Below are 18,364 nucleotides of genomic sequence, written 5' to 3' on the forward strand. Positions count from 1 at the left end.
TGGGGTCTTCTAGGTATACTATCATGTCATCTGCAAATAGAGACAATTTGGCTTCCACCTTTCCTATTTGAATACCCTTTATTTCTTTTTCTTGCCTGATTGCTCTGGCTAGAACTTCCAGTACTATATTGAATAGGAGTGGTGAAAGAGGGCATCCTTGTCTAGTGCCAGATTTCAAAGGGAATGCTTCCAGTTTTTGCCCATTCAGTATGATATTGGCTGTTGTTTGTCATAAATAGCTTTTATTACTTTGAGATACGTTCCATCGATACCGAGTTTATTGAGGGTTTTTAGCATAAAGGGCTGTTGAATTTTGTCAAATGCCTTCTCTCCGTCAATTGAGATAATCATGTGGTTTTTGTTTATGGTTCTGTTTATGTGGTGAATTACGTTGATAGACTTGCGTATGTTGAACCAGCCTTGCATCCCCGGGATGAATCCTACTTGATCGTGATGAATAAGTTATTTGATTTGCTGCTGCAATCAGCTTGCCAATATTTTATTGAAGATTTTTGCATCTATGTTCATCATGGATATTGGACTGAAGTTTTCTTTTCTTGTTGGGTCTCTGCCGGGTTTTGGTATCAGAATGATGTTGGTCTCATAAAATGATTTGGGAAGGCTTCCCTCTTTTTGGATTGTTTGAAATAGTTTTAGAAGGAATAGTACCAGCTCCTCTTTGTGTGTCTGGTAGAATTCGGCTGTGAATCCGTCTGGACCTGGGCTTTTTTTGAGTGGTAGGCCCTTAATTGCTGCCTCGACCTCTGACCTTGTTATTGGTCTATTCATACTTTCAGGTTCCTCCAGGTTTAGGCTTGGGAGGACACAGGAGTCCAGGAATTTATCCATTTCTTCCAGGTTTACTAGTTTATGTGCATAGAGTTGTTTGTAATATTCTCTGATGATGGTTTGAATTTCTGTGGAATCTGTGGTGATTTCCCCTTTATCATTTTTATTGCATCTATTTGGTTGTTCTCTCTTTTCTTTTTAATCAATCTGGCTAGTGGTCTGTCTATTTTGTTGATCTTTTCAAAAAAACCAGCTCCTGGATTTATTGATTTTCTGAAGGGTTTTTCGTGTCTTCATCTCCTTCAGTTCAGCTCTGTAGTTATTTCTTGTCTTCTGCTGGGTTTTGAGTTTTTTTGATCATGCTCCTCTAGCTCTTTCAATTTTGATGATAGGGTGTCAATTTTGGATCTCTCCATTCTCCTCAAATGGGAACTTATTGCTATATACTTTCCTCTAGAGACTGCTTTAAATGTGTCTCAGAGATTCTGGCACGTTGTGTCTTCGTTCTCATTGGTTTCGAAGAACTTCTTTATTTCTGCCTTCATTTCGTTGTTTACCCAGTCAACATTCAGAAGCCAGTTGTTCAGTTTCCATGAAGCTGTGCAGTTCTGGGTTGGTTTCTGAATTCTGAGTTCTAACTTGATTGCACTATGGTCTGAGAGGCTGTTATGATTTCAGTTGTTTTGCATTTGCTGAGCAGCGCTTTACTTCCAATTATGTGGTCAATTTCTGAGTAGGTGTGATGTGGTGCTGAGAAGAATGTGTATTCTGTGGATTTGGGGTGGAGAGTTCTGTAAATGTCTATCAGGTTTGCTTGCTCCAGGTCTGAGTTCAAGCCGTGGATATCCTTGTTGATTTTCTGTCTGGTTGATCTGTCTAATATTGACAGTGGAGTGTTAAAGTCTCCCACTATTATTGTGTGGGAGTCTAAGTCTCTTTGTAAATCATTAAGAACTTGCCATATGTATCTGGGTGCTCCTGCATTGGGTCCATATATGTTTAGGATCGTTAGCTCTTCTTGTTGTATCGATCCTTTTACTGTTATGTAATGGCCTTCTTTGTCTCTTTTGATCTTTGTTGCTTTAAAATCTGTTTTATCAGAGATGAGAATTGCAACTCCTTCTTCTTTTTTGCTCTCCATTTGCTTGGTAAATCTTCCTCCATCCCTTTATTTTGAGCCTTTGTGTATCCTTGCATGTGAGATGGGTTTCCTGGATACAGCACACTGATGGGTTTTGGACTTTTATCCAATATGCCAGTCTGTGTCTTTTGATTGGTGCATTTAGTCCATTTACATTTAGAGTTAATATTGTTATGTTTGAATTTGATACTGCCATTTTGATGCTAGCTGGCTGTTTTTCCCGTTAGTTGTTGTAGATTCTTCATTATGTTGATGCTCTTTAGCATTTAGTGTGATTTTGGAATGGCTGGTACTGGTTGATCCTTTCTATGTGTAGTGCCTCTTTCAGGGGCTCTTGTAAAGCAGGCCTGGTGGTGACAAAATCTCTGAGTACTTGCTTGTTCACAAAGGATTTTATTTTTCCTTCACTTCTGAAGCTCAGTTTGGCTGAATATGAAATTCTGGGTTGAAAGTTCTTTTCTTTAAGAATGTTGAATATTGGCCCCCACTCTCTTCTGGCTTGTAGTGTTTCTGCCGAGAGATCTGCTGTGAGTCTGATGGGCTTCCCTTCGTGAGTGACCCAACCTTTCTCTCTGGCTGCCCTTAGTATTTTCTCCTTTATTTCAACCCTGTTGAATCTGACGATTATGTGCCTTGGGGTTGCTCTTCTTGCGGAATATCTTTGTGGTGTTCTTTGTATTTCCTGCATTTGAGTGTTGGCCTGTCTTGCTAGGTGGAAGAAATTTTCCTGGATGATGTCCTGAAGAGTATTTTCCAGCTTGGATTCATTCTCTTCGTCACATTCTAGTACACCTATCAAACGTAGGTTAGGTCTTTTCACATAGTCCCACATTTCTTGGAGACTTTGTTCATTCCTTTTTGCGCTTTTTTCTCTGATCTTGGTTTCTCGTTTTATTTCGTTGAGTTGATCTTTGACTTCAGATATTCTTTCTTCTGCTTGGTCAATTCGGCTATTGAAACTTGTGCATGCTTCGTGAAGTTCTCGTATTGTGTTTTTCAGCTTCTTTAGTTCATTCATATTCCTCTGTAAGTTATCCATTCTTGTTATCATTTCCTCAAATCTTTTTTCATATCTTTTTTCAAGGTTCTTAGTTTCTTTGCATTGATTTAATACATGTTCTTTTAGCTCACAAAAGTTTCTCATTATCCACCTTCTGAAGTCTAATTCCGTCATTTCATCACAGTCATTCTCCGTCCAGCTTTGTTCCCTTGCTGGTGAGGAGTTTTGGTCCTTTCTAGGAGGTGAGGTGTTCTAGTTTCGGGTGTTTTCCTCCTTTATGCGCTGGTTTCTTCCCATCTTTGTGGATTTATCCACCTGTCATCAGTGTAGTTGCTGACTTTTCGATTGGGTCTCTTAGTGGACACCCAGATTGTTGGTGATGAAGTATTTCTGTTACTTGGTTTTCCTTCTACCAGTCTAGCCCCTTCACTGTATGACTGCTGAGGTCCACTCCAGGCCCTGCTTGTCTGGGGTGCACCTGTAGCGGCTGCAGAACAGTGAGGGATGCTACCAGTTTCTTTTTCTGCTATCTTTGTCCCAGGATGATGCCTGCTAAATGTCAGTTCTTTGGATATAGAGGGGTCAGGGAGCTGCTTGAGGAAACAGTCTGTACTTTTTAGGAGCTCAATTTCTGAGCTGTGAGCTCTGTTGTTCATTCAGGGCTGTTAGGTTGCTATGTTTAATTCTGCTGCATCAGAGCTCATTAAAAGACCCTTTTTTTCTCAGATGCTTTGTCTTGGAGGGTTGGGGCTTTATTTTTGGATGTCCGCCGTGCTGTCCTGCCCAGCTAGGAAGCAGTCTAGTCACTATTTGCCTGCAGAGGTTCCGCCCTGCTGTTGTGAGGTTCGCCCTGTTGCTGCAGGCTCTGCTCTTCTGCTGCCGGTTCTGCCCTGCTGCCACGGGCTATGCCCTACGGCAGAGTCTCTCTGTTGTATCGGGTTGCCTCGGCAATGGCAGGCTGCGTCAGCAGTGGGCATGTATCTCAGTAGGTGCGGATTGCCTCGGTAATGGTGAACACCCCTCCCCCACGGAGCGTCTCAAGGAACGTCTTTACTGGGAGCATTTGGAATCGCCGTTTTGTCCGTCCCACTGCACTACCCCAAACGCTGTGTCCCTGCAATCCCCTGGGCTGGCCCACTGTCCAGGCCCCATTCAGTCTTAAGTTCAGCCCTCTCAAGTCTCAGGTTGCCAGTTCAACAGGGCACCTGGACAAGCGTACCCTGTGCGGAGCGCTGTGTAGGGCTGGCCGCCACCACCCCGGCTGCCGGCTGCACCAGACAAAACCTCTGCCTGGCGTCCTGCATCTCCTTTATACCTGGGAATTTCCCCGTTCTGTGGGTAACAAAAATCAGTCTGTAAATGCAGCTCTGACTCACCTCTCCACGCATTCACCAAGAGCTTCAATCCTGGGTTGTTCTCACAGCCCCATCTTGAGTCCTCCCCCCGATTTTTGTCAATACTGCAGAGGTGTAACTAGAACTAGTGTTATCGTGCCCAACATAAAAGAAAACCAAATTAACATTATCTTCTCCCTATGATATGGTTTCCGGTATCATATTACTCCAGTTTTTCTAAGTAGCCGATTCATAGAAGCCAGGGGAGAAAGCTGGGGTGCTGCTACTCACCCTCCAGTGGGGGCTGTGTGTACAGCCCCTAGCCAGTGGGTTCATAATATCCAGGGGGGCTGGAGTAATATTACTCTCCCTCTGATGGGGTTGTGGGCACAGCCCCTTAGCCAGAGGGTTCATAATATCCATGGGAGGCTGGAGGGATATAACTCACCCTCTGGCGGTGGCTTGCACTGGGTGTATACTTTACAGAGATATGTCACCTAATATTGACGTTGCGTGGCTGTGGTTGTATATTTTAAAGAGATATTACTCCTAATATCTTAGTTGTTGTACAGTATGTTTCAACACTTTTTTATCTTGTTTGTGATATTCAGCATGTCATTACTCGTAATATCAAAGTATGTGTAAAGTATTTTTGTACACCCTGTGATATTATTCATATCTCAGGGAGAGATACTATGAGTCACAGGTATGGCCACTCCTCTGTGATATGGTTCATAATATTCAGAAGGAACCCGGGTGATATTACTCGCCCTATGGCAGGAGGATAATGTGGGTGTACATTTTAAAGAGATTGCTCCGAATATCACCGTCTGGTTGATATGGGTGTATATTTTAAAGAGATATTACTCCTAATGCCGTAGCTGATGTAGAGTATGTTTAACCACTTTGTGATATTATTTGTAATATCATAGAGAGAAATATTACTTGAAATATCAAAGAGAAAGAAATAAAGTTACTCCAGAGGACCCTTCAGCCGTGTGCTCACCCCACTCTCCCACCTTGCATCTTTAGGGTGCACCCAGGCTCCTCAGGGAACTTCAGGTGAGTAGAGAGGCCCGACCCGAGGATTTCTCAGTCAAGCAAAGCAGATGAGTACATGAATCATTGTAATTTTGTACTGAAAATCTATAATAGGTACACACAGTATGTCCATGAAGTGCCAGAGAGGAAAAGACAAACCCTGCCTGGAGAAGTGGGGGATGCTGAGCAGGGAGTTGACATTTAAATAAGTTTTGATGAATGCTCAGGGTAGAAAAGAAAACAAGAATTATAGGGTAAAAAAATCACGTTAAACACACAAGAACACATGGGAGAACATGATTTTTGAGAAATCTGAGTGGGTGGGTATGACTAAAAGCTAAAGGGTCCCGAATGTAGGTTAGGAGGAAACAGAAGACGAAGAGGGAAAATGAATTCTGATGGCAAATGTCTCTGTAGAAAGGTCTATGGGGTTAGGTCTTCTCTTGCAGACAATGTGGAGACCTTGGATATTTTTCATAATCAGCTGTTTTGGAAAGACCTTTTTTAGAATACTCTGACAAGCATTGTCTGTATCAAGGCCTTCTGTGCACATGTGTTTCTTACTAATTTGTAAACTCTTTCAAGTCAAGGCTGCACCTGTCTTAGTTTTCCTTTCCTGTAACTTTTCAATATACTTTTTATAGTTACATTAGGTTGGACTGAATTGAAACCACAAAATACTATAAAATGATGGAACAGAATAGGTATATTTATATTAAAGACAGATTTAAGACAAATAAAATATTAGTTTACATATTCTATTATGGAAATTAAACAAGGATTTATTCATTCTAATGCCTCATAGGTACATGCTTTTTAGAACATCATACTTAGGCATTCAAAAACAACCGGAATTTGAAGGTGTGTTCTTATGTGATAATTTTATGTGTCGACTTCACTGGGCCATGAGAGGCTCAGATGTCTGTTAAAGCATAATTTCTGGGTGAGTCTATGAGGATGTTTCTGGAGGAGATGAGCGTTTGAATCAGTGGACTGAGTGAAGATCATGGGCTGGTCTCATCCAATGTTCTGCAGGCCAGAAGAGAGCAGGTGGAGGAAGATTGAATTCCCTCTCTGCCCGAAAATGGGGCTGGAACACCAGTTTTCTCTTGCCCTTGACTTTCCAGCTCTCAGGCCTTTGAACGAAGCCATGGGCTTTCCTGGATCTTCACCTTGCAGATGCAAGGCTGTGGGACTTCAGAGCTTTCACAGTTACTTGAGCAGTACCTCACAGTAAATCTCACTGGAGCTCTTTCTCCAGTCTTCAGACAGAAGGCTCTCTGTTAGGCACAAGAGCAAGCTGTCTGAGCCTTGCTATTTGAGCTGAAAAGGGCCTTATGAGAGACAGTCTATGTTACAGAGTTTACATTTCATGTTCAAGAACAGGCCATGTGTCTTCTTCCTTGTTACCCTAACTCTCAATTTCAGGAATCTGTACATTACTCTCAGGGCTTCGTGGTCTTTTGGGGGACAGCAAAGCTGCAAAATGAGCACAGAATTACTTTAGTATATTATAGAAAAAATACAGAAGAAGATGCTTTATAAGAGCAGAGTATAAAACTCATACAGTTTGGCAATTTTCAAAGAAACCTGCAGAATTAAACTTGTAGTGTAATCCTCCTCAAGGGGCTCAACAAAACCTTGGAAACATAAATGAAGTGGAATTGCACATGTGACATTTTTAGTAAATTTAAAAAAAAAAAGAAAAAGGAAAAAAACTTCATTAAATAAAATACCTTAAAAAGCCAAGAAACTAACTGCAAGTCCCACAAAGACATTGGGCAATGATTCTGTATGATTTCAGGAGTGCTGATAAATAATGTCTTAATGTAGTAAAATCTAATAAGAAGTACATGTAATCTCTTACCTTTAGTGTTTATTTTACTAGACATTCCAGGAGGACAGTAGCAACTAGTTGAGGTCTAGAAAGAAAACGAAGAAATGTTACAGTAACCAGTACAATGGCGGTCTCATAGCTAGTAAAATGGTCAAGATATGACTAGGGATTTTTCCTAAAGGCATTCACAGAGTCATCCTGTAATGTAACAATGATTCCTATCATTGTAAACAAAAACTCGGACTTTTCCTTCCCGTGACTGACAAGTAATTATATAAAAAGTAAATTACTTCTTTCATAATGAAAAAATTAACACTAGTGTACTTTCTTCGGCCACTAAAATTCTGCAGAAACCCAGATATAATAAGAAACTCAATTATCCGACCAGGTGTGGTGGCTCACACCTATAATCCCAGCACTTTGGGAGGCCAAGGTGGGTGGGTCACATGAGGTCAGGAGTTTGAGACCAGCCTGACCAACTTGATGAAACCCAGTCTCTACTAAAAATACATAAATTAGCTGGATGTGGTGGTTCATGCCTGTGATCCCAGCTACTTGGGAGGTGAGGCAGGAGAATCACTTGAACCTGAAAAACCAAGGTTGCAGTGAGCTGAGATTGCACCACTACACTTCAGACTGGGAAATAGAGCAAAATTTCATCTCTCTCTATAGATGGATAGATAGATTAGATAGATAGATAGAGATATAGATACACACACACACACACACACACACACATACACACACACACACACATCTCACCTCTTGACCTGTGATCAAAGTTACTTCTAAACTCAATTGAAGGCACTATATATCACAAGCCAGATGGCAAGAAATTAAATAAATTTTAGTCTTTTTACGCTATTCCAATTACATCTTGGTCAGGTTACAAACATGTTTCAGCAAATGTTGGAGGAGTTTTTCTCCCTCTTTAGGAGTCCTGTTTCACTTTATGCTCCCTAACAAAAGACCTCACACATTTAGAAAGAAGATGGAGATAGGCCAGGTTCAGGACATGCTGCACAAGTAGAACCAACTGTCCCAAAAAGAGAGGGCTCTACACCACTCTGAGAACTTCACAACTGTCCAGCTACACACAAATGCCTGAAGTATGGAAGTCCATCTAGAAAATGAACAATTAGTGATATCAAAACTTCTGACCCAAACGGCCTGCAGCTGGTGTGACCATTCATCAAAAAATCTGACTTTAAATGGAGACACATTGGACTTTGACATGTAATAAAAGAACTGAAGCAGCAAAGTGCCTTGATTTGGGTTTCCTTTCCATCTTACCCAGCTCCAGCCAGTAAAGAAGTGAGCATGCCTGTGGTGCTCCTGACACATTTGGGGTAGTTCTCATTCACAGTGGTCAACCTTTGGGATTTTCCCACACATTTTAGGGTCATGATTCATCTATGTTAACCTATAATGTGCAGATAAAAGCTCCTGTTTAGAGACTGGTGAGAAAATTGTCAAATCTGAAAGCCCACGAACTGTATCAGCCGGGGAGAACACATGTAGGAAAGACTACAGAATGTGATGTCAAAAGCCTAATTTAAGGTAGACCTTTACAGCTTTACAATTGTGAGTAATTAACTTACTTTCTCTAGGCTCTGTTATTCTCATATAATTCACGAGAAAGGTAGGCTGAATAGTCTCCCAGATCAATTCCAATCTTAACATCCTCTGGCTTTATGATTAAAGAATGATACTAATATGACTGAAATTGTGACTTGGCCCCAGTAGGAGCCTGCTGGGATCATGCTAGGCAAAACTAGTCCACACAGACAGAGCCATTCTCACCACATCCCTCCCTATGCCAGCTATCATACAGATACGCACCACTGGTAGGAGAAGTCCCTTCTACAGAAGACATTGACTGACTCAATAATAGGCTGATTTATTCATTCAACCAACAAGTCTTCACTGAGCACCTTCTAGGTATTTAGGGATACAACAAAACAAAACAGACAAAATGCCTTCCCTTATGGAGTTTACATTTTAGTGAAGGACAAGGGGGAGTCAGACATCAAATAGAAAATATAAATTAAGGATATATTTTATGCAGAGCAGTGTTGGGATTCACTCAGGGTGGCTGTCAAAATATTAAGGGAAATATTAGGGAAGTTATAGATTATAGTATCAAACCTTTTTGGAAAGCCAAAATGTTTTAATGAGCCGGGTTGAAGACAGCCAGTTCTTACCTTAGAGCTTTAAGTCACAAGGTGGAAATTAAGATAATAAAAGCTTCCCCAGTTAAATCTGTTTGCCCGACATTCCTTTGTCTCTACTCTGTTTACTCATATAAACTTTGTGCTAGATGGCCCTCCCAGGGGAGGTTGAAAAAGAATTACTAGGTAATGGTGTTTATTCTGGTCCTCAGAACCAAAGGTTTTTATGATTCGCAAATCCACTCCATTATCCATCTTTATTCACAACCATGTTGACTTAAAACCTGTTATTAAATCTATACTGAATAAATGCAAGAAGAAACAAGAGTTGTAGTCAATTAGCTGCAATCACCCTCTAAAAGCAGCTGAGGACCCCTTAGCCCAACTCTTGCACTGTATTCTGTAAGTAAGAGAGTAGTTCATTCATCCATTGCTCAGACAAGGTCTGCAGGACAGAGCTCCACAGGTAGTGAGCAAAGTCTCAGCGCAGCCTGGAAGCCCTTGATAAAGTGACTTTTGAACCACAATCCAAAGCAGTGAAAGAGTGAGCCAAGCAGAGAGTAGAGGAAGAATGTTCCAGGCAGAGGAAGCAGCAAGGCCCAGAAACAGGACAGGATCAAGCCTGTCTAGCATGCTAATAGAAACAACATGAGCTCAGTGTTTATAAATAGGAGTAAGAGCAGGAGAGTAGCAGGAAGAACAGTGAGACAGGTAGCAGGGGCCAGGTCATGTACAAAAGAAAGCCACTGGAGAGTCTGAACAGAGACGTAATTATGATCTTGATTCCACTGTGAAAGGATTGTACTAGCTGTTGTATTGAGGGTAGAGTGGCCAGGCACGGTGGCTCACTCCTGTAATCCCAACACTTTGGGAGGCCAAGGCAGGTGGATCACTTGAGGACAAGAGTTCAAGACCAGCCTGGCCAACATGATGAAACCCTGTCTCTACTAAAAATACAAAAACTTAGCTGGGCATGGTGGCTCATGCCTGTAATCCCAGCTACTAGGAAGGCTGAGGCAGGAGAGTTGCTGGAACTCAGGAGGCAGAAGTTACAGTGAGCCTGGATCATGGCATTGCACTCCAGACTTGGTGACAAAGCAAGACTCCATCTGAAAAAAAAGAGAGAGAAAGAAAGTAGACTGAAGAAGGCAAACATAGAAACAAAAAAGCTAGTTAGAAGACTACTGAGAATCCAGGTTAGAGATTCTTTATATATATTTAACTTAAGTCATTCAAGAAGGGCAGCACAAACTGAGGATTGCAGGCCATCTCCAGGGCCAGGAAAGGGATTCTCCTGCAGAGCCTCAGAAGGCACTGGCCCTGCTCCCCCGTTGATTCAGTAAGACTGACTTTAGAATTCTGGCCTTCAGAACTGTAAGGGCAGACATCTGTTTTGTCTCAAGCCACTAAGTGTGCGGTAATTTGTTGCAGCAGCAACAGAAAATTAGTGTTGTAGTGAAGCCTCAAAACCCACCTGAAGGGGCCGGGTATGGTGGCTCATGCCTGTAATCCCAGCACTTTGGGAGGCCAAAATGGGCAGCTCACTTGAGGTCAGGAGTTTGAAAATCCATCTCTATAAAAAATACAAAAATTTTCAGGGCAAAAGTAGGAGTTAGTTTCTCGGCTAGCTGGGAGGGAGGGATGAACTCCACTGGGAGGTTAGTTTCTCAGTTAGCTGGGAGGGAGGGATGAACAGGTGGAACACAGAGGATTTTTAGGGCCATGAAACCACTCTGCATGATGCTGTAATGGTGGATAGACATCATTATACTTGAATGTAAATGATGGGATCTGGGTGACAAGAATGTCTACTAAGCCTTATTGATTGTCACAAATGCTGTGCTTTGTCGGGGATGTTGATGGTGGGGAGGCTGTGTGAGAGGAGGAGGTAACAGGAACTTAATTAATTTTAACTCTCCACTTAATTTTACAGTTCTAAAAAAGTATATTTAAAAGAAAAAAATGCATTTAAAAAGTTGCTGATTTATGACAAGTGTGCTTTCTTGATCATTTCTAGTATTTCTTCTAAAAGGCAACTGAGAAATAAGTGAAAGCTGAAAAATCTCTCCAGGACTGCACTTCACTGAACCATTTAGTGAACAAAAAACAGAGGTCAAGGGTAAAATTCAGATAACAAGGACTAGAAGAAGCATCCCAGCAAGAAGGTTCAGGGGTGCAGCTACCAGCCAGTATCCCTGAAGGTATCCCTACAGGAGAGTTGCAAGTTGAATTCTGAGTGCAATGGTATTTGAAAGTGTCCAACACTGAGGGAAAGAAAGACAAGAGACAACTTCACAGCTGAGGACATGGAGTTCCTGAGACATCAAAGGTTGCACGCAGCTGGTGTTGGAGGCAGACCCTGGAGGAGCTAGGGAAAACAAACAGGAGATGGCAGGTCCAGTCTGACTCCTGGGCCTGGGTGGCCTAGAGGGACCTGGGTGTTCTTCAAAAACCTCCCTCTTTTTATGAGACTGAAGTGTTAGGGGTGTCCTGTGTAAAAAAACTGTGAGGTCCCTGGGAACTCTAGGATCAGGGCCAGCTTCCCATAGCAATTACCTAGCAAGGCAGCTCTGGTGTCTTTCCTAGAAACTCCTGTTGAAGACTGGTCTGAGCCCATCCACCAAGGCCACTGGTGGTGCCTGGTATTCACCTCAGGGGTGTGTTCTTTTTCTTTCTTTTTTTTTTTCTTTTTTGCTTTTTTTCTCTATTTTTGTCATAAGTCTCAGTCTTTTTAAGATATGATTGGCATATAAAAAGTTGTACTGGTTAGTCCTGTTACTGCTTCTCCAGCACTGTCTTTTCCCATGGAAGAGTTTTTCAAAATCAGCTGACTCACTGTATAAATGCATGCCCCAACCCCATGCCATCCAAATAAAGAAGACTGTGACCACACTGCCTTTCAATTGTCTTCTTCTGCAGATCCAGCTTTTCAGCTCTTTCTTGCTCTGTGGTTCTGCAGGAGACATAATCAGAATTCCTGGTGGCAGAGAGTTGGCCAGAACAGAGGAATGTAGGAGGCAGGTTAGTGTTGGGAGAAAGTGATCAGTTGCCATAAAGAGATATTACTCCTAATGTCGTAGCCGATGTAGAGTATGTTTGAACACTTTGTGATATTATTTTGTAATATCTTAGGGAGAGATATTACTCATAATATTAAAGAAAGAGAAACAAGGTTGCTCCTGAGGCCCCTTCACCTGTGCGCTGACCCCACTCTACCACCTCACATCTTGTGTACACAGGGTGTACACAAATACTGATTAGAAATTGGATCTTATGTTAGATTTGACCCAAGAATTGAGATTCACAGGACAATCTCTGCAGGCCATTTTTGCTGTGAAGTCTGAGATGAAATAAAGATTACTGGACAAAGAAAAATTGAAAATGCCTGATAACGCAGCCCATTTGGAAGATGCAGTTTGGAGATCCCTAGAAACCAGATGATGAAAAGCATGGCTCCTCAGGCAAGGCGCTTCTTCCACAGCTGCTGTGGCCCTGGCTGGCTGTCGTCGATTACCTGAGCAGACTGCAGTGACCTCACACCCCTCCCTAACACCAGTGTGACCCCACCCAGACTCCCACAACCTCAGACTTGGATTGGGGGTGGGGGAGGTTAGGGTAACAGGGAAGAAGACACATGGCCTGTTCTTGAACACTGAGTGTGAACTCTGTAAGACTGTCTCTCATAAGGCCCTTTTCAGCTCAAACAGCAAGGCTCAGAAGCTTGCACTTGTGCCTAACAGAGAGCCTTCTATCTGAAGACTGGAGAAAGAGCTCCAGTGAGATTTACTGTGAGGTACTGGCTCAAGTAACTGTGAAAGCTCTGAAGTCCCACAGCCTTGCATCTGCAAAGTGAAGATCCAGGAAAGCCCATGGCTTCGTTCAAAGGCCTGAGAGCTGGAAAGTCAAGGGCAAGAGAAAACTAGTGTTCCAGCCCCATTTTCGGGCAGAGAGGGAATTCAATCTTCCTCCACCTGTTGCTCTCCTCTGGCCTGCAGAACACTGGACAAGGCCAGCCCATGATCTTCACTCAGTCCACTGATTCAAACGCTCATCTCCTCCAGAAACATCCTCATAGACTCACCCAGAAATTATGCTTTAACAGACATCTGAGCCTCTCATGGCCCAGTGAAGTCGACACATAAAATTATCACATAAGAACACACCTTCAAATTCCGGTTGTTTTTGAATGCCTAAGTATGATGTTCTAAAAAGCATGTACCTATGAGGCATTAGAATGAATAAATCCTTGTTTAATTTCCATAATAGAATATGTAAACTAATATTTTATTTGTCTTAAATCTGTCTTTAATATAAATATACCTATTCTGTTCCATCATTTTATAGTATTTTGTGGTTTCAATTCAGTCCAACCTAATGTAACTATAAAAAGTATATTGAAAAGTTACAGGAAAGGAAAACTAAGACAGGTGCAGCCTTGACTTGAAAGAGTTTACAAATTAGTAAGAAACACATGTGCACAGAAGGCCTTGATACAGACAATGCTTGTCAGAGTATTCTAAAAAAGGTCTTTCCAAAACAGCTGATTATGAAAAATATCCAAGGTCTCCACATTGTCTGCAAGAGAAGACCTAACCCCATAGACCTTTCTACAGAGACATTTGCCATCAGAATTCATTTTCCCTCTTCGTCTTCTGTTTCCTCCTAACCTACATTCGGGACCCTTTAGCTTTTAGTCATACCCACCCACTCAGATTTCTCAAAAATCATGTTCTCCCATGTGTTCTTGTGTGTTTAACGTGATTTTTTTACCCTAGAATTCTTGTTTTCTTTTCTACCCTGAGCATTCATCAAAACTTATTTAAATGTCAACTCCCTGCTCAGCATCCCCCACTTCTCCAGGCAGGGTTTGTCTTTTCCTCTCTGGCACTTCATGGACATACTGTGTGTACCTATTATAGATTTTCAGTACAAAATTACAATGATTCATGTACTCATCTGCTTTGCTTGACTGAGAAATCCTCGGGCCGGGCCTCTCTACTCACCTGAAGTTCCCCGAGGAGCCTGGGTGCACCTTAAAGATGCGAGGTGGGAGAGTGGGGTGAGCACACGGCTGAAGGGGCCTCAGGAGCAGCCTTGTTTCTCTCTCTTTGATATTATAAGTAATATTTCTCCCTATTATATAACAAATAATATCACAAACTGTTCAAACATGCTCTACATCGGCTATGACATTAGGAGTAATATCTCTTTAAAATATACACCCATATCAACCAGACGGTGATATTCGGAGTAATATCTCTTTAAAATGTACACCCACATTAACCACCCACCATAGGGTGAGTAATATTACCCGGGTTCCCCCTGAATATTACAAACCATATCACAGAGGAGTGGCCATACCTGTGACTCATAGTATCTCTCCCTGAGATATTATGAATAATAATATCAGAGGGTGTACACAAATACTTTATATTTATATATATATAAAGTACAAAATACATACTTTGATATTAAGAGTAATGACATATACTGAATATCACAAGATAAAAAAAGTGTTGAAACATACTCTACAACAACTAAGATATTAGGAGTAATATCTCTTTAAAACATACAACCACACTCACGCAACGTCGATATTAGGCGACATATCTCTTTAAAGTATACACCCAGAGCAAGCCGCCACCAGAGGGTGAGTTATATCCCTCCAGCCTCCCGTGGATATTATGAACCCTCTGGCTAAGGGGCCGTGCCCACAACCCCGTCAGAGGGAGAGTAATATTCCTCCAGCCCCCCTGGATATTATGGACCCGCTGGCTAGGGGGCTGTACACAGCCCCCACCAGAGGGCGAGTAATATCACTGCAGCCCCCATTGTATACTACAAACCCTCTGGCTAGGGGACTGTGTCCACAGCCCCCACCACATGGCGAGTAGCAGCACCCTGGCCCCCTCCCCCGGCTGCTACAAATCGGCTATTTAGATAAATTAGAATAATATAATACTGGGAACCATATCATAGGGAGAAGATAATGTTAATTTGGTTTTCTTTTATATTGGGCACAGTAACACTAGATCTGCAATACTGACAAAAATATCATCCTCGCCCCTTTACACATTAGAATTGAAATCACAGGGGGGGGTTCACTCCTTGCAATATTTAATTCTATATAATTATTTTTTCTGTGGACATTAGTTACCATATAAGAGCTTGGTGTACACCTCTTGCCATATTGAGAGTATTACCATATGGGCAGTAACATCATCCTCTCCTTCCCTGGATATTAAGAACAATATCACAGTACAGGTGTACAACCTCAACCACATTGTAATATTATCTCTCATTCCCTAGATGTAAGAAACAATATCACTGGGGGTTTGTGCACTTCCTGTGGATAGTTGGAGAATATTTGGAGTAAAATCCTCTCCGGTTTTGGATATTAGAAACGATATTACAGTGGTGGTGTACACTTCCTGCGATATCCAGTGTATAATCATCCCCTCTCCCCAGGATATTAGGAACTGTATCACAGAAGCGTTCCAATATCACCGCCTGTGATATTGGAACAATCACAGGGTGTACACTTGCCTTCACAATGAAAGTAATATCTACTTAGGACATGATAGATAATATAATAAAATGTAGACATGGGTGTATACCCACTTTGATATTAGGAGTAATTTTTATGTAACATACTAAAAATATCCCAGAATATACTCATAAAGTGTACATTGGGATACAACAAAAAATGTATATAATATGTACCATATGTACATTTACTATGATGTACTTATCTGTACAAAATACATATGTACAATAAATGTAAATGTGTACAATATGGACATTTATATGTACATAATGTATACACATGCATGTACATAATGTGTACAATATGTACATTTGTTGTAATATCACAATATCATATATAATCAAAATAACATAATCACAGTATATATAATACATATCACAGTAAATGTACATATTGTAAACATTAGGTACATATACATTTATTGTGATATTACAATATGAAAACGTGTACATAATGTGTACACATTATGTATATATGTACTATATGTACATGTGTAAATATGTGTGCATATTATATACATTACACACACGTGTACAATAAGTACATGTGTACATAATGTGCTCATTGTGTACAGATGTACAATGTGTACACGTGTACATGTATGTGCACAGTATGTAGATATGTACAAGTACATGTGTACATATATGTAAACATTGTGTAGATACGTACCATCTGTACACGAGTACATAATATGCACAATATGTACACGTGCACAATATGTACACACATGGGTGTATAAACACTAATAGGAGTAATTTTTATCTAATATACTAAATATATGCCAGAATATACTCAAAATGTGTACATTTATTAGTATACTGCAATAAATGTACATATCTACAATATGTACATTTACTGTAATGTACATATGTGTACACATACATATGTAGATGAAATGTAAATAATCTTTAAAATATGTAAATTTACATTTATATAATGTGTACACAATACATAGGTACATAACATGTATAATATGTACATTTATTGAAATATCAGTGATATCATAATCACAATATCACAATATGTGTATAATACATATCACAAGAAACGTACATATGTACACATACATATGTGTACACAATATGTACATATTATGTACATATACAGTTATTGTGATAACACCGTATGTCCACGTGTACTTAATATACACGTGTATATATAGGTGCACATTATGTAAATTATGTACACATGTAGAAATAAGTGAAAACTATGTACATATGCACAGCACATAGCAGCCCCCCGGCCCACCCTGACTGCTAGGGACCCTGGCTAAGGAGCAGTACCCACAGTCCCTGTCAGAGGCCCCAACCCACCCTGGCTGCTAGGGACCGGCTATTTTGAAAATGTGGTATAATATGATATAGGGAACCATATCATAGGGAGATGTTAATCTTATTCTGGGTACTTTTTACATTAGGCACAATAACACTAGCTCTAGTTACACCTTGGCGATATTGACAAAAATGTCATCCTCACCAACCTTGACATTAGAATTGAAAGCACAGTGGGGTTTCACCCCTTGCAGTGTTTAATTCAATATAATTGTTTTTATTGTGGACATTAGTGACCATATCAGAGCATGGTGTACACCTCTTGCCATGTTCAGAGTATTTCCCTGTGGGCAGCAACATTCTCCTCTCCTTCTCTGGATATTAGGAACAATATCCCAGAACCGGCATACAGCCCTAGTCACATCGTGAGTAATGTCATCTGTAATCCCCTAGTTATTAGGAACAATATCACGGGGGTCTTGTGCACTTTCTGAGATATTTGGAGTAATATCCTCTCCGTTTTTGGTTATTAGAAACAATGCTACAGTGGTGGTGTACACTTCCTGTGATATTCAGGGTATAATCATCCTCTGTCCCCATGGAACAATCACAGAGTGTACACTTGCTTTCAAAATGAGAGTAATACCTACTTAGGATATAATATCACAAAATGTACACACATGGGTGTATACCCACTTTGATATTGAAAGTAATTTTTATCTAATATACTAAAAATCATATCCCAGAATATACTCCTAATGTGTACACTTATTGGGATATTACAATCAATATACAGAACATGTACCATATGTACATTGACTGTGATGTACATATGTGTACACAATACCGATGTACAATAAATGTACATAATCTATAAAATATGTACATTTATATGTACATAATCTGTACAATGTGTATTTATTGTAATATCACAATATATATATAATCACAAGAGCATATATAAACACAATATATATAATACATATCAAAATAAATGTACATATACACATTATGTAAAGATGTGCAATATATATACGTGTACATAACTGTGCACAGTATGTAGATATGTACACTATGTACACGTGTACATATATGTACATATTATGTAGATATGTACCATCTGTACACTAGTACATATGTACAATATGTACACGTGTAAAATATGTACACACATCGGTGTATACCCACTTTGATAACAGAAGTAATTTCTATTTAATATACTAAAACTAATAT

At 40.5% G+C, this 18,364-nt stretch overlaps 1 protein-coding gene across 9 annotated transcripts in view; it reads right to left on the reverse strand.

Moving 5' to 3' along the window:
• Positions 1 to 5,993: 5,993 nt before the first annotated feature.
• Positions 5,994 to 18,364, reverse strand: part of C16H8orf33 (chromosome 16 C8orf33 homolog) — a 29,415-nt gene continuing 17,044 nt past the window's right edge. For 4 of the 9 annotated variants that reach the window (XR_013527958.1, XR_013527954.1, XR_013527957.1 and 1 more), the window contains 2 exons: positions 7,173 to 10,422; positions 5,994 to 6,784 (listed from right to left, as the gene is read on the reverse strand). Coding sequence is in view for 3 of the 9 variants with exons in the window: in XM_078352880.1 (XP_078209006.1) it covers positions 7,182 to 7,227 (46 nt within the window). In the remaining 6 variants the exon portion in view is untranslated. Of the gene's footprint in view, positions 6,785 to 7,172; positions 10,423 to 10,787; positions 10,887 to 18,364 lie in introns of all 9 variants that reach the window. The other 5 variants (XM_054246814.2, XM_078352880.1, XM_035276927.3 and 2 more) reach the window with 2 other exon arrangements.

Source organism: Callithrix jacchus, chromosome 16 (assembly GCF_049354715.1).
Source record: "Callithrix jacchus isolate 240 chromosome 16, calJac240_pri, whole genome shotgun sequence".
In the NCBI taxonomy this organism is placed as follows: Eukaryota; Metazoa; Chordata; class Mammalia; order Primates; family Cebidae; genus Callithrix; species Callithrix jacchus.